We start from the raw sequence: 25,372 nt of genomic DNA on the forward strand, positions 1-25,372 counted from the left end.
AGGATCAGCACCCGGTCTGTAACCTGTGCCTGCTGCTGGATCATCAAAGCGACAACTAACGCCTGCTCCGTCTTTACCCTGAAAGCGTTGAAGGTAAGAGAAAGGCAGCGACGAGCCAATTACAGCATGCAAGGCCAAGGACCACCGCCATTGCTGCGAGACCTGCGCCTTATCAGTGAGGAGGAAGATAACGTCGCCGAAGGACCAGAAGGAGATGAGGAATGATAAGTCATGGAAGTCGAGAAGAAGACTTCGAAGGAGGTAAGAGATTAGTCGACTTCGAACAAAACTAGAAGAGTCTCGAAAATCAGACTCTAGACCTCCAAAGGGATCCTTGGCGTCGAAGCATTCGGTGACCGAAGCCGCATCCAAACAAAAACAGACCGTAGGATCCTTGGATAAGGACTCCGGAACGTCAGAGGTCCTAAAAAAAACAGACGTCGAAGGACAGTCTTGAAAAGGACACCTCGGCTTTGAAGAAAGAGAGACCGAAACAAACCTTGACAACCGGTTCGGCGTTGTCAGCCGAAAAACGGAAAGCGGAAAATCTCGACTCCGAGATACACTCGGCTGAGATTGAGAAAAAGGGAAGAAGGCTCAAAGCCGAAATTGCGAATATCCTTCAACGCAAAAAAGACTTCGACGAAAGCTTGAAGCAATTCAAGATACTGCCGTAAACAAGAGAAACGGAAGCTGAAAGGGTTACCGAAGAAACAATGCAAGCAAGAACCCTGAACAAATCGAAGAAGTCGTCGTCTCATACTTTTTCGGGGAAGACGTCGAGGAAGACTAACAAGCACACACTGAATCGGCGAATTCGGAGAATCAAGAGCTCTAATGGCAACACCTCGACGCCGATTGCCTGAGGAGGCTGTGGAATCATATCCTTCGAGGCCAACACTCCCAGATGACATTGGCATGTATAATCCGTTGCTTAAAAGAGCTGCAGAAACTTATGGGGTTCAGCTAGAGGAAGAGAAACCTCAGTCATGTTTTTTATTAGAGACCCTGATGCCTACACAATCTAGGAATCAATTCCTACCAATGCTGTCTAGCGTCTTAGACCAAGGGAGAGAGGCATTCAAGGAGCTTGCTACATGCAAGTCTATAACACCAAGGGCAGAGAAGTATAAACACTCCTCTAAAGACCCTATATACATCAGGGGATCTGTGCCAGCTGACTCTATCATTGCCTCAACAGCAAGAAAGAGAGCAAATGTACTGACTACAGTGGGACCTCCTCCAGACAAGGAAAGCAAGAGGATGGACCTCATAGGAAGGAAGGTGGAGAGAAGTGCAGCTAATCAGTGGCACATAGCAAATTCGAAAGCATTGTTGAACAGGCATGCGTACCAACGTTGGGAGGAGGTAGGAGAACTGTTGCAAAACTTACCAGAACAATTCCAGAAAAGAGCTAGCCACCTGGTGGAAGAGGGTATAAACATTGCAAATACATGTTTAAAATCAGCCCTTGATGCTGGCTAAACATCTAGCAGACAAATGATGATTGGCATAACGGAAAGGAGGAACGCCTGGCTTAGAATCTCAGGCTTCAAACCAAAAGTGCAAAAAAACATCATTAATTCACCATTCAATGGAGAACAATTGTTAGGTACTGTAGTTGATGAAAAACTAAATCAACTAAAAAAGGACAACGAAACAGCAAGATCCAGGGGGGCTCTGCAGTTCAGATGCATGCGTAGAGGCACACCATCAAGAAGACCAGCAGGGAGAGGTACACACCAGCCTGCTACCTCACAAGTTACCAGCAGACATACCAATCTGGAAACCGGGGCACACAAACGGGACAGCAACAAAGCTGGTAATATCAAGGAAGAGGATCCTTTCGAGTGCGTCCCAGTGGCAGAAGTCTGCCACAAAGAGAGGGACAACAAACTCCTACCAAGTGACTGCACTCACAAGGAGGTACACTCACAAACAACAGCAGTGAGTACACACAAAAAAGAAACCGTTACCAACGCAAGAGAAAACCAGTTAACAGTTCCTCCAACATACCACCCCAGTAGGAGGCAGACTAGCATTTTTCAAACAAAAATAGATTGCAATAACCACAGACAAGTGGATTCTAAACATAATACAGCACAGTTACTGTATAGAGTTGACAAAACAGCCTCCACACAGGAAGCCAAAACAAAGGACACATTCAAAAGAATTCTCTCACCTACTCAAATAGGTGAAAGAACTTCAGGGAAAACATGCAATAGAACATGTACCACACAGAGAAAAGAACAAAGTATATTCAACATACTTCCTAATTCCAAAGGTGGACGAAACATTACGGCCAATATTAGACCTAAGGTTTCTAAACCAGTTTATAAAAAAGCAAAGGCTCAATATGACTACACTAGAGGAGGTATTACCTCAGTTGCAAAGGGGAGATTACATGGTTTAAAGGATGCATATCTACACATCCCAATGAACAGAAAACACAAAAGAATGTTAAGATTTGTCGAGGACAAACACTGCCAGTTCGGAGTACTTGCTTTCGGACTAAATTCAGCACCAAGGGTGTTTAAAAAGTGCCTGGCAGCAGTAGCAGCACATCTCAGAAGAGAAGGAATTCATGTTTATCCCTACTTAGACGACTGGTTAGTAAGAGCAAACTCTTACGGCCTATGCAAACGGCATATACAACAAATGTTAAGGACACTAGTTCAGCTGGGTTTCTCCATACACTGGGAAAAGTCATCAATAGAACCGGAGCGCAAGAAGGTGTTCTTGTTCGCAGAGATAAACACTGTGTTAGGGAAAGCATTCCCCAGCGAGAGAAGGAGATCGGCTCTATTGAAGGAGACTCACCTATACAAGGGGCATCATCTGACCGTCAGGACAATGGGGAAATTGCTAGGAATGATGGCCTCATGCATTCATTTAGTTCCCAATATTTGTCTACATATGAGACCATTTCAAGAACGGCTCCAAAAAAATTGTCACAAGCTACAGGTAGTTGGGAGGATCTAGTGGTTGTCACAAACCGAGTTCATCAGGAGATGGCATGGTGGAACAAAGCAAACATAACACAGGGGAGACTTTTCACACCACCAACTCCAGCAGTGACCATAACAGATGCGTCCCTAGTAGGATGGGGAGCACACATGGACAATCTCAAAGTAAGGGGATTGTGTACACCACAGGATGCGGTGAAACACATCAATATCTTAGAGCTATAAACTGTGTTCTTAGCCTTAAAAGCCTTTAAGAAGGAGCTATACGGGAAAAGGGTGTTGATACAAACAGACAACACTACAACTATGTTTTACATAAACCAACAAGGAGGGACTCAGTCTGTAGCACTCAACTCTAGCACAAGAGATTTGGAAATGGCCAATCCCAAAACAAATAGACATTTTAGCAATACACCTACCAGGAAAGGACAATGTAGAAGCAGACGGACTGAGCAGACAAATAACATCATCCCCCGAGTGGGAACTGAACCAAAGAGAAGTACAAAGAATTTTCAGGAAATGGTGAACACCACAAATAGACCTATTTGTCATACCCCACAATGCAAAATGCCAAAACTTCGCATCTAGACAACCTTGCAAACAGTCCCAAGGGAATACGCTATGGATAGACTGGTCGGGGATATTTGCGTATGCTTCCCCCCCAATACCATTACTGAACAAAGTGATCAGCAAATGCAGAATCAGCAAAATGACAATGATTCTCATAGCACCACAGTGGGCCAGACAAACATGGTTCTCGGAACTAATGGAAACTTTACAAGGAACAATGCACAAACCTCCAAAAAGAAAAGATTTGCTAACAATGCAAAAAGGAAAAGTTCTTCATCCAGAACCAGAGAGCTTAAGGCCTAGCGGAATGGCTCCTGAGGACTTAGAATTCGCACATCTCAAACTACCAGAAAGCGCAATGTCTGTTTTAAGAGAAGCTAGGAAACCAACAACAAGAAAATGGTATACAGCTAAATGGAAAAGATGCACACAATGGTGTCTTTCAAGAAAGATTACAAAAGAAAGAACAGTGCTAAAATACCTCACACATTTACTACAAAGTACATTATGCTTTACATCACTGAAGGTACATTTAGCAGCAATTGTGGCGTATACCAGAGGGGAAACTGGGAAGAGCTTCTTCACCTCACACGTGGTCAAACGGTTTCTAGAAGGTGCAAAAAGGATTGCACCACCAAAGATGGTACCAGCACCAACTTGGAATCTGAACATCGTCCTAGCACAAATGATGAAAGCAGCTTTCAAACCACTGCACAATGCGACGCTACAAATGCTTACAATAAAGATGGCATTTTTAGTAGCAATAACATCCTTACGTAAAGTTAGCGAATTACAGGCACTAACACTACAGGAACTCTACTTCCAAATACATAGTAACAGGATTGTCATGAGGACCGATCCACAATTCATGCCAAAGGTGGTATCAAGATTTCACATAATTCAGACTAAACAAATACCAAGTTTCTTTCAAACTCCAAAGAACAAAGCCGAAAGAGCTTTGCACACACTTGACACAAGAAGAGCAGTCATGTATTATGTGGAAAGAACTAAAGTATACAGGAAATCAAAAGTGATTTGTATCCTTTGCAAAAGGTTTTCTTGGAAGACCAGTAACCAAGAGCACAATCGCAAGATGGAGAGCACAAGCCATACAAATGTGCCTCAAGCAAGCAGGACAAACTTTACAAGGGGCACCACGGGCACATTCAACAAGGAATAAAGGAGCAACAATTGCTTTTACTGCAAACAATCCAAGACCTTTGCATGGCTCCAGCATGGTCTTCGGTACACACTTTCACCAAACATTACTGTGTGGACATCCAAATAAACAAAGTAGCACAAGTAGGACAAAAGTTCTTACAGCATCTATTTATAAACCAAAGTTCATCTTCCACCCAGCCACCACAAAACTAGCAAACCGCTACAAAGTCTATGCACAGCATAGTGAATCCAGAAAAGATTCACGCTGTAAAGCGAATAGTTTACCTGTCTGTGTAGTTTTGCAGCTTGAAGAATTTTGATTCACTAGCGAACCCACCCTCCTCTGCCAAGGAAGAGAACTATGAGGAGGAAAAAAAAAAGAATCCGAAGATGGCTACCAAAGGGGGAAGCCCGTCGACGTCACAGAAGGACACCAAATTGTATTACGTTGTCGATGCCCACCAACAGCAACAACAAAAAAAGAGAAGAAATACTACATTTCCGGACTCAACCACTAGATGGCAAAAATAATGCACAGCATAGTGGATCCAGAAAATTCTTCAAGCTGCAAAACTACACCGACAGGTAAACTATTCGTTACTCCAAGGCCAGGGATTAAACAAAAATGTGTGCACAGATCAGCTGAGCCACACAGGTGCTTTACAGTTCATTGGCGAATGGTAACTTCTTGCTTTACCCTGATTAGGAGAGTTGCAGTTTGCTGATTGCGCTTCCAAATGTAAATTTGTTGACTTGTGAATCAGGCAACGAAATTGCCAGGCATCATTCTTACATTAATCCTTTCCTACCGTTCTAATATTGTGTCCCTTGTTTGAATGGCTGGAATGCTAATGATATCATTGTTAAAATAGAGAAAATCTAGTTTTAAAAAACTGGCAATGTATTCACATGGTTGGGGGAGTATTACAAGCTTCACAAAGGGAAGAAGTTTCAGATATAAAACTCAAAAGGACAACAACCATCATCAGGCTGTGCCTGACTGGGACTGAGCCACACATGGAGTGCCTGACTGGTTCAGATGCAATAAATTAGACAATGTATATAAGGAGTTAAGTGCCAGACTGTGAGTGGGCTCAGCAGAGGGAAATGGCTTTAGTGATAAAGTACTTTCTAGGTCTAGACAGTGACTTGGGAGATTACCTATTTTAATATTTTTATGGCGTGTGAAAATGGGAGTTCAGACTGCTGCCACTAGACCACCTGTACCAGAAATGGAGAGCCTTACAAAAGTTTAGCTTTGTAAAACCATGGATTTCCTGTTTCCAATACTATTAATTGGCATTTTCAGAGGGAGGTTCCATAGCAGATTTTATATTCATGAGTTTGTATCAGATATTTAGCAAGACTACTGAGACTATCCTTAGGGGGAAGATATTTATCAGACCAGTCTTTAGTTTTAGTAGCATTGCTTCTGTTGCCATAACCGTTGTATTTACCCTCAGAGTTCACATGCATACTTGCTGAAGGACCAGGAGACCTTCTACAAGGAAGTGGTACATTAGCACAGCAAAAATGTTTGATACGTATTATGTAAGTTCGAGGCATGTGGGCTGCTGAATTCATATCTGTGCATAGATCGCCGCCTAGTGTTGGGTCCGGATGTTTGCACGTTGTTGTCCTGGAAGAGTCTTCGAAGTATCCTTGGATAGGTGACTCCTCCCCTGGACTACAGTGCGCATGGGCATCCTCTCCATCCTCAGATTGTTTTTTTCCGCCATTGGGTTCGGATGTGCTATCTTAGCTCAAGTTAGGAAAATATTTTGTCGAGGCCAAAAGGCCTTTAGTTTGCGTCGGTACTGTTTATCGATCGGGTTTCGATACAATCCTGTTAGTTTACTAACTTTCAGCACCGACTTTTTTCGCATTTACCTGTCCATCGACTACTTCGACGATGGAATCGAGGACGCCATTCAAAAGGTGTCCGGTATGCAATGCGAAGTACCCACACATCGACGTCCATCCGGTGTGCAACAAATGCCTTTCGCCGGACCACGACGAATCGACATGCATGGCCTGTGCCCGGTTCCGTTCCAAGAAGACTCTACGGAATCGACGAGCGGCGAGACTCGAGGCGCAGCACGCGGCACCGGCCCCAACAGACATCTTCGACGAGGCCGAAGACGTCGAGGAATTAGAAGTCTTGCCCTCCAGTCCCGTTTCCCAACACGAACCCGGATCGGACGAGATAGACGAGTCACTCTTCCACAGAGGTGAAGACGACACCGAGGTAGGAGACGACGAGGAGGCCTTAGGGGCCGAAGAGAGTAGCTCCAATGATGAACAAGGCCTACCTGTTCAAACCGAAGAAACACCAGTGCCACAGCCTATGGCTCCGGTCGAGGGATCGCCTTCGGGCCTTACCCGAGACCCATCCCGCAGTTCTTCGGCCCCGCCCTCGGGCCCGGCCTCGGACGTTCAGCGGCAGCCATTACTGCATAAACAAGCTGGTTTCCCTACCACAAAACCGAAACCGAAAGCTGCTCCGGTTCCACCGAAACTGAAAGTGGCGCTGGTCGGATCGAGGCCTTCGACGCCAGCGCAACGCGTCGGCACCGACCGCACCAAGAGAGACTTCGGTGCCGAACTTGAAGCGGGCGACGTTGGAGTCGACAAACGGAACCTGCTCGGCTACCGGCACCAACGACACCAAGGGCCGTACCGCCTGCTGTGTCTCGCATCGCTCCCTCGACGACACCTAGGCCTCACGTATCGAAGACTTCGACGGTGATCTCCGCACCTCGACTCGATGAACCGCCGGCGCCGAAAAAATCCACGGCAGCCTCTGCGAACCTGGCCGGTGCCAAAGCCTCCAAGGCGCCCCAAGTACGACCTGGTGCGACGCAAGGCAGCAAAACCACGGCTGTCCTCCAGGACACGTCGGGTTCCGGTTCCATCGGAGCTCCAGCAGCCTCTTCGGTGCCGGCCAACATTACCTTCGGCTTGCCTCCGTCGACAATCCCAAAAATGTTCCAGCTCAGGACACGGGTCACCCAACCTACGGTCACACCTGCTGAGACGTCTCCGGCACGTATCATCGACGCCGACACTGGCAGGATGATTCTCCACGACCGAAGGATCACTTCGGAGCCGCCATTGGACCCTTTCAGGATCCCACTAAAAAGGAAGTTGCCTGTAGAATCGGAACCTCTCCTTTATGAACCCTTCCATTCATCCTACCAGGATCCACACCGGTTCTCCCCCACACGCTCCGATACGGATGCATTGGAGGACTACATGGATGACCAAGTCCCCTACCATGTAGACACGGACCCTGATGACCAGCAGGACCCTGATCAAACTTGGGGCGACCCTGCAGACCCCAGTGCACCTCTCGATGCACAGGACCAACAACTCTATGGGGCAAAAACATCTCCTACGGAGGATACTGCGGCGTTCAACGCTCTTATTGAACGTGCTGCAAATAACCATGGGGTACAGCTTCACTCGGATACCATCGAAGATGACTTTCTAATGGACACCTTTGCATCCTCAGAAAGACATGTAAAGACTCTGCCAATGTTGAAGGGGGTCCTCAAACCAGCCAAGGACATTTTCAAGGAACCCACCAGGGCACGAGTGATAAACCCCAGGATTGATAAAAAATACAGATCAGCACCTGGGGATCCTACTTACATCAGAGGCCAATTACCACTCGACTCCATCGTCGTAGCGAATGCACGCAAGAGGGCACACTCGCAAACGACAGGTGACGCTCCTCCCCCGGACAAAGAGTCCAAGGTGTTAGAGACCTCTGGCAAGCGAGTTGCCGCCCAAGCTGCCAACATATGGCGCATAGCCAACACTCAAGCGCTCCTTGCTCGCTATGATAGAGCGCACTATGACACACTGGAGCAAATATTCCAACATCTCCCTGACCAGTTCAAGGAAGGCGCAGAAATGCTCATCAGAGAAGGACAGCTACTCACGAACGCTTCCATCAAATGTGCACTAGATGCTGCAGACACGGCTGCCAGAGCCATAAACACAAGCGTCATGCTGCGACGATCATGCCTGGCTACGGATCTCAGGATTCAAACCTGAGGTACAAAACAATATACTGAACCAGCCCGTCAACCCCGACTATTTATTCGGGCCAGAGGTTGACACCACCCTCGAAAAGATAAAAAAGGACACGGACACTGCAAAGTCCATGGGCGCCCTACAAACTCAGTCCTTTCGGAGCGGCTCCTTTCGTCGCCCCGGAAACAAGGGAGCAGGTAGAGGACAGGGGTCACAACAAACATATAACAAAGGCAATACACAGACCACCTACGATAAAAACACCCGAGGTGGATATCGTGGCTCCAGTACAAAGGGCAGAGGACGTGGCTACGGCAACACCAGGTCCTCCCCCAAGAACAAGCAGTGACGCCCTCTCCCTTCCTCCCGACCACATAACACCTGTCGGGGGAAGGCTACAAAGGTTCCTGTCCACGTGGAACTCCATCACCACGGACAGGTGGGTCAAAGATATTGTAAAATACGGTTACTGTCTGGAGTTAACCTCCACTCCACCCACAATACCACCAAGAAGCCGTCCTATGTCCTCGGAGCACTTAACGCTCTTACAGCAGGAAGTGCAAAGTATGCTTCTAAAAGGCGCTATAGAGGTCGTACCCATCAACGAGCAGGGTACGGGAGTGTACTCCCTCTACTTCTTAATTCCAAAAAAGGACGGGTCGCTCAGACCTATATTAGACCTGAGACCCCTGAACCAGTACATTCTTTCAGAGCACTTTCACATGCTCACTCTACAGCAAGTCCTTCCGCTTCTCAAGCAGGGAGACTTCCTAGCCACACTGGACCTCAAGGATGCGTACTTTCACATACCCATCCACCCCTCACACAAAAAATACCTCAGGTTCACTGTTCAGGGGCAGCACTATCAGTTCAAAGTCCTTCCCTTCGGCGTGACAACAGCGCCCAGGGTTTTCACGAAGTGCCTAGCTACGGTGGCAGCACATCTACGGAGGCAGCATATACACGTCTACCCCTACCTAGACGACTGGCTCGTTCAAGCGAAGTCAGCCCAGCAATGTGCAAGCCACATGTCCCGCACCATTCACCTTCTTCACAGTCTGGGATTCTCACTAAATTATCCAAAGTCCCATCTCCAGCCCGCACACGTACAACAGTACCTAGGCGCGACCATAGACACTCTGGCGGCCACAGCTCAGCCAAATTTAATGAGGATCAACAGCATACAACTGCTGATCTCCAAGTTCAAACCCAATCACTCACTTCCAGCGCGAGTGCTTATGCAGTTGATAGGCATGATGGCCTCCTGCATCTTCATAGTCCCGCACGCGAGATTACATATGCGCCCACTTCAGGAGTGCCTAGCACGTCAGTGGAATCAGGCTCAAGGACAGTTAAAGGACCTAGTGTTGGTGAGCGGTCGGGCATACAACTCTCTGCATTGGTGGAATCCACAAAACCTTTGCAAGGGCCGACCATTCCAAGAGCCTGTCCCACAGATAGTACTGACAGCGGACGCGTCTCTCCAGGGATGGGGAGCTCATGTACTCCACTACACAGTGCAGGGACTATGGACAACACAACAAAAGAAGTTGCACATCAACCTTCTGGAACTGATGGCAATCTTCCTAGCCATGAAGGCATTCAAAGTACATATATGCAACAAGGTCGTGTTGATCCGGACGGACAACATGACCGCAATGTACTACATACAGAAACAGGGAGGAACACACTCTCCACAGTTGTCTCATCTGGCTCAGAGCATGTGGAAGTGGGCCATTCAAAGGAACATGTTCCTCATGGCGGAACACCTCCCTGGCAAGGACAACCAGATGGCGGATCTGCTCAGCAGACACAGCCACCAGATGCACGAGTGGGAGTTACACCCATCAGTACTCCAACCGTACTTCCAGCAGTGGGGTCATCCGGAGATAGACCTATTCGCGACAAGCGAAAACGCAAAATGCCAAAGCTTCGCCGCCAGATTCCCACATCCGCAGTCGCAGGGCAATGCGATATGGATGAACTGGTCCGGCAGATTTGCATACGTTTTTCCCCCAGCGCCATTGATACTGCTAGTGGCCCGCAAACTCCGACAACACTCCCTGACACTCGTCCTAGTTGCTCCCACGTGGGCACGCCAGCCGTGGTACACCACCTTCCTCGAACTTTCCGTGGTGCCGCATCAAAGGCTGCGGATCAAACCCGCGCATTTAACGCAGAACCATGGAGAGGTTCAGCACCCAGATCCGCAACAGCTGAACCTAGCGATCTGGCTCCTGAAGTCCTAGAGTTTGGCTATCTCAACCTGCCACCTGACTGTATGGACATCATCAAGGAGGCCAGGAGACCCACTACCAGGGCTTGCTATGCAGCCAAATGGAAAAGGTTCGTCATTTATTGCGGTAATAATGACATCAACCCGCTGGACGCATCCATCCAAAACATCATCTGTTACCTCTTACACCTATATCGATGCAATCTGGCGTACACCTCTATACGTGTCCATTTGACCGCAATCTCAGCCTATCTGCAAACCAGGCAGCACCTCTCTCTATTCAGAGTGCCTGCCATCAAAGCATTCTTGGAAGGACTCGAACGAGTCATTCCACCAAGCCACCCACCGGCTCCAATGTGGAACCTCAACTTGGTCCTCACACGCCTGATGGGTCCACCCTTTGAACCTCTACACTCATGCGAGATTCAATTCCTTACCTGGAAAGTGGCCTTCCTTGTAGCGATCACTTCCCTAAGAAGAGTTAGTGAACTCCAGGCACTAACCGTTCAAGAGCCATTTATACAGGTTCACACCAACAGGGTCGTACTACGTACCAACCCCAAATTCATGCCCAAAGTAATATCGCAGTTCCACATGAATCAGACTATTGAACTGCCAGTTTTCTTCCAAAACCCACAAACTGTTGCAGAAAGGGCACTACATACGCTAGATGTACGGAGGGCCCTCATGTACTACATCGATAGGACTAAACCCTTCAGGAAGACAAAACAACTGTTCGTTGCCTTTGCCCCACACCACAAAGGTAACGCCATCTCCAAAGCAGGGATAGCCAGATGGATAGTTAAGTGTATCCAAATTTGTTATCAAAAAGCAAAACGCACATTAACTATTCCACCACGAGCCCACTCAACACGTAAGTTGGGGGCTTCCATGGCCTTCCTAGGAAATATTCCCCTGCATGATATATGCAGAGCAGCCACATGGTCCACTACACACACATTTACAAAACACTATTGCGTAGATGTGCAGTCAAAACAGCAGGCAGCTGTAGGACAGGCTGTTCTCAAAACACTTTTTCAGACCGCTGCAGCTGGCACGGGTAGCCGCCGCCAATAGAGGGCACTGCTATGTATTCTATGCACAGATATGAATTCAGCAGCCCACATGCCTCGAACTGAATATGCTACTTACCAGTATGCATCTGTTCTTGGCATGTAGGGCTGCTGACATTCATATCGCCCTCCCTCCTCCCCGGCGCCTGTCGCAGCTGCAGCTCTCAGAATTACTGCAAGCATGGTCATCACTTTCTGTATCTACTCCATCACTGCCACAATGGCGAAAAACAATCTGAGGATGGAGAGGATGCCCATGCGCACTGTAGTCCAGGGGAGGAGTCACCTATCCAAGGATACTTCGAAGACTCTTCCAGGACAACAACGTGCAAACATCCGGACCCAACACTAGGCGGCGATCTATGCACAGATATGAATGTCAGCAGCCCTACATGCCAAGAACAGATGCATACTGGTAAGTAGCATATTCAATTTGTGTTACGTTTGGGGTACCGCCATGCATTTTGTATCTTTATTGCAACTGCATTAACTAGATATGGAAAAGATCCCTCATTGCACTCCACTATCCGTTCTTCCCATGATACAGGTCATCATGTATGAAATTGATGCGAAATTGTGCATTAGAAAGCATCCATATTAAAGGAGATGAATGTGTTAAGTCTGATGGGATCACTATTTCTACCAGTGTGCATGTCTGTTACAGCTCTGGCACCAGGGGGGTTGGTCAGTGGACACCTGGGACCATTCGTTTCAGGTTGCCACAGTGGTTTGAGTGTATGCTCTACTTTAAATATGAGTTAGAAAAGCTGTGATAAAAAAACAAAGGTTAAAGGGGTGCATTACATAAATTGAGTCTGATCCAGTAGATTTTTCACTTTTACTAAGATTATGGAGGGAAATCCCACTGAACTTATTTTTATTTTTTATCACAAACGAAATACCGTTTATCAAAATTTTCTCTGAGGAACAGAAGTGGTTAGAAATTCTTGATGTTGAGCAATAAAGCACCATAGTGTTATAACAACAGTCTTTGAAATCACAGGATGTTCGTATCAAGTTTAGGACACAATCACAGCATCCAATTTGGTATGTGGTATTTTGGAATGACCCAAGTTGTTCTGTCAGCAGGTGCAAGACATGGTTTGGGTACGCTTGCAGGTGAAGACCTGCTATTATTAGCTCTTTTGCAAGTCATTCTGCTGGTTGAGGTTTATGAAGCCGCAATCATGAAGTTTGATGCGCACATTTTAAAACTATTGTCTTGATTCAGCCTTTTGAAAGGGTTCACATGAAGAGCAAGTGATGCTATAAAAAAAATCAGGATACTTCAAACCATAACCCACCTCTCAAAACGTGGTTTCTAATTGTACCTAATGTGGAATCTCTGTGTTATACCCTGCGGAAGACATGTTTCTTGTCTGTAATAATTATTTTTCAACTTAATATTTGTTGTAGACTTGCATGTGAAACAGTTGCTCACTCTAAAAGAGAGAAAGAAAGAGAGAGAGATTTGTAGTGTTTGTATAGTCCAGCTGTTGATTGCATGGAGTTTTTAGAAATTACCTGACAAGGTATGGCTTTTGAGTTGATGTCATGAAGGGTCTGTTTTCAGGCACTTCTTCGAAGATACCTACCATTTCTTTCTTTGGAAACAAATACGAACAATTCAGGGGTCCCGACACTAAATGACAGGAGAATGCCATGTTACATGGATAACTGATATTCAGCTGCAGATTAACCATTTTTGCAAAGTTCTTAAAAATGGGATGCACATTTTAATAATTCCTACTAGGATGACACAGACTGAATTGAAGAAAGTAGTAAGAGTACCATATTGCTGTGTTTTGCAGCTCATACTTATTGATTATTTGTGAGGTAAATGGTCGCAAACTCAGTATAGAATGGCGGTGAAAAATAAAAAGTAAAAAAATATTTTTCAGAAAAATATTGCTGATCACATGCAGTAAAAATGCCATGAGGGAGCTGCCATTTTGCAAATTGAACCATTATGAACTGCAAAAGTTGTGAGAATCGAAATCACACTCTTATTTGTCTTTGAAAATGATTGCTCCGTATTTAATGTTGCCAAAAAGAAATTCTACATTCATGTCAATATCTCAAGGGAGAACATATGGTGATGTTCCTTGTGTAGCATTTCCTTAGCTTCTTCAACTCATGTATTTTGTGAAGTAGAAAACCCTGTTTGAAATCTGTCACCTTTCATGTCTAACTTGTGATTTTTCACTATAGGATCATCTTATGCGCGAAGTTCTGTAGTAACTGCTGTGAAATTTACCATATCAGATCATCCACAACCTATAGACCCATTGCTAAAGAACTGCATTGGTAAGTTTCCACATACTTTTGAAAAAGTTAGTATATTTTTAATTCATTGATTTAAAGAACTAGCAAAAGTCACCTTTCAGTGCATTCTATTTTTCAAAGCAAAGATTACTTTGTTTACTTTGTTTCATAAAGTAATAGCAAATTGCATCCATCAAAATTAATATAGCTCCTGTGTTAAAGTTCCCCATCTCCTGAAGATAGGAAACCGCCAGTATCATTTAAAATTTTTTTAAAAACCTGTAACTGGGATTGTTTGTAATATTCCCTTATTTCATTTAGCATGCACAAATCGGCCCCTTTTTTAATCTTTTACCACTGACAAGAACTATTTTCCTCCATGCTGTGCTCCAAGACAGAAATGTAGTCAATTATTCAACAGGGACCGCATATTACTTTTGTATCTTGAGCTATTTTGTGACTGCAGTTACACCCTTGTTTTCCTTTTTGCATTGTCTGTATATTTTCAGTCCTAACAGGAAACTATTGCCCCTTTCTTGGTACTGACTATACGTCAGTAGCATGGTACGCGCTCTGAAAATCCTAGTAGTAGAAGCGGAGGGGATTTGCGGCTAATGGGCATTCTTCACTTCTAAATGAAAAGAAAAATAAATCCTTTCTCTTCTACTTTGATGATGACTGCATGATCTTTTTCACAGGTTGTTTTTAATCCTGTCATGTTCACCTTTTGATACTTAGGGCAGTTTTTTTGCTGGGGAAACATTCAAATTTCCTCTTATTCTGACTATCATGATTGTTGAACTGCAGGAGTTGGCCTTAATTGTGCACGTTTCAGCAAGAAACACAAGCATCTGCTCACCATTTTCCTGTGAGACCAATAGCTAATGAGGAAATTAAATTTATTGAGATACAACACGTGTGGATCCTGAGAACATTTATTTTATGTGCACATCTAGGAAAAGTACGTTTTCACAGATGTTCGTTTGTTTTAAAAATCTTTTTATCAACAATTTCAATTCAAAACAGTGTCACCAAGAAACAAGTAATAAATCTAATTTCCATTGTCTTTCGATTGTAGCATTAAAAAAGGGCCTCTCAGCGGCAGCAGTTTTTTCCACTTAAGTAAGAAAATTCCTCAGTGTTTCCATGGTTTCAAACATTTTCCCCCACTTTTGGGGGGTGTCCCCTTCCCTCATATATTTGCCTTTCGGCTGTATACACCAGTCAATGTCTTCTTACCTGCTGCATAGCTCAGTTGGCAGGTTTACTTCCCACATTCCGGCAACATTTATTGTTGCCACAATTAGGCCTTGACGGACCTTTTTCTTCTCATATGTTCATCAGAAATAACTTGGTCGCCCACTCTACTTGCAAGCCAATGACTTGCCCCAGACATTCTCATACCCCCACACCCATTCCTCAGCACAAAACCACAGTATATGTTGATGTGCCCTATTAATTGCATCCCCTTGTGCATCCCCTTGTGCATCTATCGGTATAAATCTTCTCCACTTTAATAATTCTCTTGAATAGTATGACCTATGCAGGTTCTTCAGCTGCTCGTGTCTGAACCCTGGTCTGATTGCCACCTTCTTTGGGCTCTACGGACATCCTCCAATTCTTCATCTTCTAGTGCACCAGTTCCCCTTTCCCTATCACTTATCAAATACTCCTTTTGACTTTTTTTGGAAATTGTGGCAATCTCATTAGGTCTCGCTGAGCCAGCGCATGCGCTGCTCTGCGAGACATTTAGTTGGTTGCTTTTCAAAGTGCTACCACAATCTTTTCCTGGCCTCAAGCTTGCTTTCACGAGCGCGTGCACGCGCGTAGTCTCCATGTGGCTTTAATGGCTCATTAAGCCTTGCTCTCCCAAGCGATTCGCTCTGCCCCTCACCCACCACAGAGCGCATCCCTGCCATTACTTTCGCTTTCACGACCCGACAGATACCAAGTTTATGCTAAATTATTTGTCTCGTGCCCTGCTTCCTACTCAGTTAAGTTTAATTTTAATGCTCCAAGAGTCGGTATGTTTACAACTTCTGGAAGTAAACTGCAGCCAATGTTAAGGAGCTAGAACATAAGCTGGAGTACTCACCGGTGAGATGGATGAGTGAGTAAATAGCTCACTACTGAAAGTGGGAGCCTGTAGTCTGAGCCCCAACAAGGGTAGCTCAGCCTTTCATCTGTTCGAGGTCAATACAGTGAATAAATGATTTCGATTTGCGCGACAGTTAAACATAATTTCCGCCCATTGTAGGTAAACCTGGTGCGTGCGATATTTTATAGTTGTTGAAAGTGCAGGCTCGCCTCGAAGCCCCATTTAAATACAGCTGTCTAAGTTTTTCTGAAATGTTTAAGATTCTTTTTAGTTTTAGTTTTACCAGAATGTGCTTTCATGTGATGCAAGGTGCATCACATGCATCACTTTATCTGAAGGGATAAAGGTTTGCCCCTCTTGTCACTTTAAATAACGTTTTTGGCACAACTAATTTGAATGTAGGTGTGGACCACTAGAGGCAGAGTGCGTGTGGTGTTACCTAGACTTTGTCCAGAATTATGAACGGTTTATATTTTACTCCTGCTGCCTCTGGCAGACTGCAGAGATGTGTGACGAGCAGCAGTGACGATTAACAAACGTGACATGCAGAACAGACCACTTCCGTTCTTTGATTCTCTGCTGTGAAGCGAGAATCGAAAACACTCCTGGGGTTTCTATTCCACAAGGCAGTGATTGGGTCTAGCCGAGGATTAGTAGATGTTTATTTGCTTAAGCTTTATTCAGAAAAACATGTTTTGTACCCATGGCCAGCGCTGCTCAAGGGTCATGCGACCGGTGCCACCGCACCGGGTGTTGACTTAAGGGGGCACCGTTTTGCACGTTTATTTCCTTGCGTCCAGCTATTTCCAAGCAACAATACATATGTCAAGATAACTCCAATGGATAATGTTATCTTGGAGAGGGGATCAGAGTTTTGTCTAGTTGAGGTTTTGATGGATCACAAATTAGCACAGATTAATATGCCTGCTGCACATAATGTGTACCATGCAGAGCATAAAGTGCATATAATGGAAATAGGTCAGAGGGTTACTGCTTTTCTAACAGACTTCCTTTTGTTACTTGCAGTTTATACGTTAAAGTCCTAATATAGAGCAGTGAATTATTAACTGTCATCGAAGAACTGCATGCACACTGCAAAGTATAGATTAGAGCATAGATTAATGTTGCAAAAAGGGTTCATTTGTATCGAAATCTATTCTTATTATGAAAGTGAACCCCCAACTATGATGTTCCCCTTTCAATCATGAGTTTGTGCTTCTCAAGACCAAGCACTCTTAGACTACACTGCCTACCAGTATGGATGACATGTCACTCCTACACCTTGTAGTCCTCTAGCCTTTGTAACATTTCCTATAAACTGATTTACACACATATGATTGATTGTCTCTGTGTAATATGTGTGAGGCAAAGTGCTCTGACACCCTACACAGGTCTCGCCTTTGGGACCTTATACGTTTTGAGTTATGCAGCACAATATCCTTAGTGCAACAACATCAAGTGTTGCATGGCTAAACACTTATACGGTCCCAAAGGCGAGACATATTGGCTATGCCAATGCTTGTTTTTAAAGATGGGTTCAGAAGACTCTATCCTCCAGCTAGGAATAGTCCTCTATGGCCGATCACGTAGTTTTGTGAGATGCTAGCAGGTACCTGACTTAAGTGTACCAGTATGTTCTGTGTCTCTTAGCTTGTATTCTTGGTGCATTGCTTCTCCTAGCTTACTCACCTAGCTTATTGATTCCTATATGAAGTCTTTAAAATTTCCCCATCCCTTTTAGCATGTCCCTATTCCAGAATGGTGCTTCTCTGGTCAAGACTCTTTCCACCCTAGTTATTTATTCCTTTCCTTCCACGATTTTAGCAGTAATCTTGTGTGTGTGGGCATCTTCTTACAACTGGTTATGTTCTATAGGTAGACCAAATTGCATGCTTATTAATCCTTGGGGCTTGCTTCTTCTGGGGAGAGAATGCCCATTCCTTATCCACCAGCTGGGGGGGTGGGGGAGGGGCAGTAATATTTTTGTACATCAGGGAGGAACCCCCCGTAATAGACCCCTCTTGTCAATGTATTGATCGCAGTGCATGGAGGCTTTCCTTTCCGGAGTAGTCGTCTAACATCTGCATCCAGCCTTTCTAAGTAACTCCAGAGGGGAGTGTTTTGAAGGATGCAGAGGAACTTCGAAAACGGCCACCATTTTGAACAAGCGATCGACTCGGCAGCAACCACATGATTTCTAAATTAGTCTACTAAGTCATATAGTTTGTGGTGAAGGAATTCCTCCAGGTCTCAGTTTATGTATACTCCCAGTACATTCAGTGGGCATTCAAGGGACTTGGGCGGGAACCATCCACTCAGGTTATACATTAGTCAGGGGACCCATCCAGTTAGGGGAAACAGTAGCAGTTGCTCACAGTTTATCCTTTATACTGAATATATGCCAAATATTGTGAAAATCTGTATGAGTCTATCAATTTTCATCTCGGGCTGCGCCACATAAGAGTACATCTTCTGAGTATAGCAAGATTCTCTCATCCCACGTGCGGTCATACATAAACCCATTACCAAAGGGCCTTCTTTAATCTAAAAAGAAAACAGGGGCTCCAGAGCCATTGTGAAGAGCATGGAAGATCAGGGACATCATTAACCTGCTCCCCTCTTCAGCTACAATGGGTTGGACCAGATGGCATTAACTTTGACCATTGGCTTCTGATCTAATAGTTTGACCCACAGTCCATATCAGGGCCTAAATCCAAACCTTACCAGGACCTCTAACATGTAGGGCCACTCCACGGTATCAAAAGTCTTGTTGGTGTCAAACCACAGGACCACCGTTGACTCTGCCATTCTTTTTGTGTACTCCATGCACCCATAAAGCCGCCTTATATGGAGTCTGGTACCCCTGTTGGGCACACAGCCCTATTGGTCTAGGTGCATAACAGTGGTGACAATCTTTCCTATTTGCGTCGCCAAGACTTTTGCTAGATTCTTGATCTCCGCTTTGAGCAGATAGATTGGCCTGTGTGAGGCAAAGTCACCTGGCAGCTTGCTTTCCTTGAATATAGGCACTAACGTGGCAAGGTGCTGATTGTACGGCAGCAAACACTTTCTCAGAGGCCTCCGTAAACATTCATAGAATAAGGTATGCCATCCATAATTCCATAGGCAGACCATTGGGTTCCGGCACCTTACCAGATTGTAAATCTCTGATTGCCTCAGCATTTCTCCCTACCTCCAGTAAGTGAGAGTGGGTGTTTTGAGGGCTAGGTAGGGGCTTATGGTACTCTCCATTGCCTACCTGAAGGGAGAGGGTGCACCTCTGATGCTTTGTTCAGCTCTCCACCTGTAGCTTTCCAGTTTTCTAGTTGCCTCCGCTCTCCACATCTATCACAAGCTGCATGTCTGAGGTCTCAGATTTTCTTATTTCTCCAATCTTCCTTCTGTCACCACATCTTCCTCCGCTTCCCTTATTTAATCACTCTGTTCCCTCTGGTAGTGTCCCATCTGTGGCTGTGCTTCAAAGAGTAATCTTGAGCAAAGGCCAGGGGGAGACACAACACACCTGCCTTTATTGTTTTTTTAATTTTTTTTATAGAGTTTTATATAGCGCAAACTAGACCCGAGACATCGGGTATCAGAGCGCATTACATGAGCACCAGTTTTGTTACAGATGGACACATTCATTTTTGTTAGGCACGGGGAGAGTAAGTTATTTGCCCAGAATCACAGGATGTTGAGCGTCGTTGCCAAGACTCAAAATCCGGTTCCCCAGCTTCAAGGTCGACTGCTCTAATCGTAAGGCTACATCCTCTCCCCGAATTTTGATTCAATGTTGATTCAGGCAGACTCCTCCACTCTCCTCTGGTGCCCCCGAACCTTTCCATCTATTTGAGGCACATTGCTACAGCGCCTGATTCGCGGCCCAGCAGCCTGTCAAATTCCCACAGGGCCTCTTGAGCAGACGCATTACCCTTTCCAGCGACTTCATTCCAGCACCCGTCAACACTGCTTCACGGATGCTACATGCACTCCAAGTCTCCGATTATCCTCCTCTTGCCTCTTCGACTTGTTTCTCACCTTTCACGTCACAGCCGGAGACTTAGCTCTAGGAGCGCACCGGCTATCTCATGTGATCTGCCTATCATTTAATCGCCATGCCAGGGCTGTTGGTCGTTCTTTTCGGCCTTTCAGTGTCCACAGGAGCCTATACCTTGTTGGTACACTTTTCTTGTCAGCTTAGTACAGTTTATAGAACGAGTGAGTGCACGATTTTTCTGTCTGGTTCAGGAGCTGTGTTTTGGAGCAGCCATTTGGCCTTCGTCTGGCCATCTACTCCCTGATTTACATTTGTGACGTGGCTCCATTTCCTCATTTTCGTGAAACTGGGTACAGAATTTACTATCAATCTGCAACACATTCTGCTGTTATTTAGTGATAGTGAAGATAAATTTAACATTTTGAAAGTGCAAATTGCCTGTCACTAACCAGCATCTCCATCTTAGTCATTTGAGTTAATGGCATCATTCATATTTGTCTTCCTGTTTGTGCGCGGAACAATCTTGGCAGATGTGCCTGAAGAAATGCATTTCAATAATAGAATAAACATTTAGTCTAAACACTATTGTAAGAAAACCGTTTTTTTGCAGGTTTACTCCCCCGCATTTGCCCCCATTTTGATTAATAGACACTGGTGTAATGGCTCTGAAATGCCCTGGCATAACCAATTTACTTGCAAGTCCCTAGTGTATGGTACTGAGGGCCTGTAGGTTGAGATCGTTCGTGCACTGCAGCACCAGTTGTGTCCCTACGAGTACAGGGTAAGCATGGCTCCCAGTTTGCCGCTGCAGACTGGAAGAGCAGTTTAAAACGGTTAACTCAACTTTGCCGTTTAAAGTAATGGCAAAGCCAAGCCTCCTTTTTCAATGCATGTAAGCCACCCCCATACAAGCCTAATGAGCTGTAAGGCAGGGTGCTGTATGTTGAGAAGTGAAGCCTGTACTTTTACATGTTCCAACAAGAAAAACCCAGAATTGTCATTTTTACTGTGAAAGGGCTTGTAGCCCTATTGGCAAGTAAAAAGTACCAGCCCTGTTAACTTCCGGATGGGACTACGGAGGATGGTACTGTTTGGTATCCAGAGAATTAGTGCATTATATCTGATTTAATGGTTAAATCGAATTGAACTTTAGAAGTTACCATTTTAATTGCCCAACGTTTCAGTGCCCATTTACTGATATACATCGGGCTTGTCCTGCAGACTGCTTTCTTCCCTCCTGGGGAGATGTGCTAACTACTACTAGGAAAGGACACAATAGGGACCTGCATGGGGTAGAGTTGTTGCCTCCCTCCTGGTGTTAACCCAAAAGGCGAGCTTCAATAAAAAAGCTGCCTTTAAAGAGCTAATGGGAAAGACTTTGGAGAGGGAGTGCTATATTGTTTAGGAGGTCAGGCTGGTTGGTTCTGGGGACAGCAGAAGGCAGTTTTCAAACCGTTTTTTTCTAATTGAAATGTAATCCCACCCGGTCACAGTCCCAGTCTCTGGAGCCTCTAGCCCTATGTCTGACCATCTCCGCAATCCATCTTCCAGGCACACTACACGTGCAAACAGACACCGTCTCAACTTCACCAAAGCTCACAACTGGATACTAAACCACAAAGTCGCTCGACATTTTCCAACAAAGGAGAATGCCACAAATCGATCTGTTGTGGACAAAGCAAACGCAAAATGCCGCGTTTTCACATCCATATTTCCAAACCAGGATCCAAAGGAAATGGTCAGGGACATTACTGTACGCTTTTCATCCCATACCTCTCACCCATTATCATCAACAAATTTAACAGAGCCAAAACCAAGATGATACTGATTGCTCTGGGGTGACATCGCCTGTGGTGGTATAGGGACCGTCTTCAACTGTCTGAAAGGCCGAACAGGAGGTTGTCATGCAGGCCAGATCTCCTCTACAAGCTAGAAGGGAAAATCTTCCACCCCATCCTTTCCCCTCTGAGCTTGACGGCGTGGCTCCGGAATTCATGCAATATGGATACTGAGGCATTCCACAAGTCTGTATGGACATCATGAAAGTCTAGAAGACCTTCTAGCAGGAAATTGTATGCTTTCAAATGGAATCATTTCTATATGTGTTTTGTCCACAATGGTCGTCATCGGATTCTAGTTCAAGAACAGTTGTTCCTACCTTACGTGTTACACCTAGCCAAGTGTAGTCTGCAGTTTACATCCATAAAGGTACATCTTGTGGCGATTACTACCAACAGAAAGTGTCACTCACAGGTTTCCATGTTCCAAATGCCTGTAGTCAAAGCCTTCCTAGAGGGTTTAAAAAAGGTTTGCTCACCTGTAAGGTCACCCTCTCCCTCATGGGAGCTTAATGTGTTTCTCTCCAAATTAATACCCTTATCTGTAAGACCGCTTTCCTAGTGGCTATCACTTCACTGCGCAGAGTCAACGAAATCCAGGCTGTTTGCACAAAAACACCTTAACTGATTTTTCATTCAAGCAGGGTGCTCATGAGAACACATCCTAGTTTTTTTCCTGCGATCGTTTCTGATTTTCACATCCATCAGACCATTACTCTCCCACCTTTGTTTCCCAACCCTTTCACACCACCAGAAAGGGCTTTGCAGTCCCTAGATCTGAAAAGGGTTCTTAAGTTTTACCTTGAAAAAACTAAGGAGATCAGACGCTCTGACCACTTGTTTATTAACTATGGTCCATCTACTGGTTTATCTTCCTCCAAGCAATCTATCTCTACGTGTGTAGTCTCTTGCATAGCTCTCACTTACCAATTAGCCAACAAAAGCCTCCCTTGTCGACCTAGAGCCCACTCTAAGAATGGGTAAGGAAGCCACTGCTGCTCTGCTCAGAAATGGGGAGAGGATGTAGCCTACTGGCTAGAGCAGTCGATCTCAAATCTGGTGGAGCAGGTACGAGTCTCGGCAATGACGCTGAACATCCTGTGATTCTGAGCAAATCACTTAATCTCCCCGTGCCTAACAAAAATGAATGTGTCCTTGTGTAACACAACTAGATCTCATGTAAAGTGCTCTGATAACTTCCGATCAAGTTCACGCCAAATAAAACTATGAAACAAAAAAACAAATGTACCCATTGCAGAAATCTGCAAGGCTGGAACATTCGCTCGCCATTATTGCCTGGACTCAGACACTCAAGCAGATGCCCAAGTAGGGCAGGCTTCACTTAAAAATCTGTTTGGTTGATGTATTATTAGCTGTTAGAAACTGTCTTGTATTCATCCGCAGAGTTTGGGGATAGGCTATTCCATGCTTATGACTATTGATGAGTATCCACTGGAAAAGAATAAGTTACTTGCCTGTAATCCTAGTTCTCTTCCAGGGTAATATTCATCAAAGTAATAAGCAACCCTCCCTCCTCCCCTGACGAATACATTTTTGCAGCAGCTAGGCTATGGTTTATCTTCTGAATGTTTTTTTTTCTTCTTGTCACCGTAAAAAAGTCCTGACCTAACTGTCACCTGTGGAGCATGATGGGATGCAGGTGGTCCTGGAGCTCTTAAAGGCACTGTTGAAGTTGTTCTCTGTGCTTTCAATGCAGCCTATGGGTTAACAATGATTTTTCACTTCCTTGCCGTCTTCCTTACAAATAAAGGCTATATATTTACACTTGGAAGTGTTCATGTTCTCTATATTAGAAATGTTAAATGTATATGGTTTATTTTAAATGAAAAAAATCAATTCAATTTGGGCATTTTCTTAGCCTATATTTATGTAGGCTGCATTTTGACAGGTAAGTGTGTGTCCTATTTGATAGGTGCTCCGGGGTCCCTATGCGTGGGTGGGGACTATTGAATGCTTGTGACTTTGAGTATTCCCTTGAAAGAGGACTAGGATTACAGGTAACCAACTTATCCTTACCCTATAAGCATCTATCAGTAGCGTGTAGTGCTGCAGATTCATCCTCCTGCGTCCCCGGCAGTCATGCAATGGTGCCAGGGTTGACACATATTAGACTTGCCTATAACTTTGGTGTTTTTTGGCAAATCATCACAAACGTTTTCATAGCAATTGACCTCCTGTTTCTAGTTGTGCAGGGAACGTTTCGGGTCGATCCTTCAAGCAGGGGCCCATCAAAAGAGGGGTCAATAAATGTGCGTTTCCCACGTCAATTCTCAGAGAGATTTTAGACACGACTAAGGCTCGAACTGCTGGACAGAATTGAGATAGCTCTTGGTCCCGAAAGAGCCCATTTTGTGATTTGGTGTAAATCCGTTCAGTAGTTCCCCTGCAAACAAACTGTGACTTCCTTCCGTTACCCCGATCATTCCACCCCTGTCGGGGGACACGTCTGTCAATTCCTACCTGTCTGGAATTCAATAACCTCAGACAAGTGGGTACTACAAATTATCCAGTATGGTTACTGCCTAGCGCTTACTGACATTCCCCCAAATATTCCTCCAAGATCACATACAATGTCACAAGAACATATTACCCTCCTCAGGCAGGAGGTTCTCTCTCTGTTGGAAAAACATGCTATAGAGCCAGGCCCCTACAATACCAAGGGACCGGGGTATACTCCCTGTATTTCTTAATTCCCCAAAAAGACGGTTCTCTCAGGCCGATACTAGACCTCAGAGAACTAAATCTGTACATTCAGTCGGACCACTTTCACATGGTCACACTCCAGCAAGTGCTCCCATTTCAATTCAAGGTCCTCCCATTCGGAGTAACTACCGCACCCAGGGTTTTCACAAAGTGCTTAGCAGTAGTCGCAGTACATATAAGAAGACAGCACTTTGACGTTTTCCCATACCTAGACGACTGGCTCATAAAAGCCAACTCGCAACAAAGCTGCCTACGCCACACTCAAACTACTCCACGAACTTGGGTTCACCATAACCCTGACCAAGTCTCATCTACAACCATACAACATACAAGTGTATCTCGGAGCCACAATAAACACTCAAAAAGCTCTAGCGTGTCACAACCCAGCCAGAATCCGCAACAT

The 25,372-nt window shown here is 45.1% G+C and overlaps 1 protein-coding gene across 1 annotated transcript in view; it reads left to right on the forward strand.

The window, feature by feature from the left end:
* The window catches only part of CAND1 (cullin associated and neddylation dissociated 1), a 346,610-nt gene that overhangs the window by 251,967 nt on the left and 69,271 nt on the right, over positions 1-25,372 (forward strand). Inside the window, exon 11 of the mRNA XM_085653462.1 lies at positions 14,259-14,354. Coding sequence (XP_085509588.1) covers positions 14,259-14,354 — 96 coding nt within the window. The remainder of the gene's footprint in view (positions 1-14,258; positions 14,355-25,372) is intronic.

Source organism: Triturus cristatus, chromosome 4_1 (genome assembly GCF_964204655.1).
Source record: "Triturus cristatus chromosome 4_1, aTriCri1.1, whole genome shotgun sequence".
In the NCBI taxonomy this organism is placed as follows: domain Eukaryota; kingdom Metazoa; phylum Chordata; class Amphibia; order Caudata; family Salamandridae; genus Triturus; species Triturus cristatus.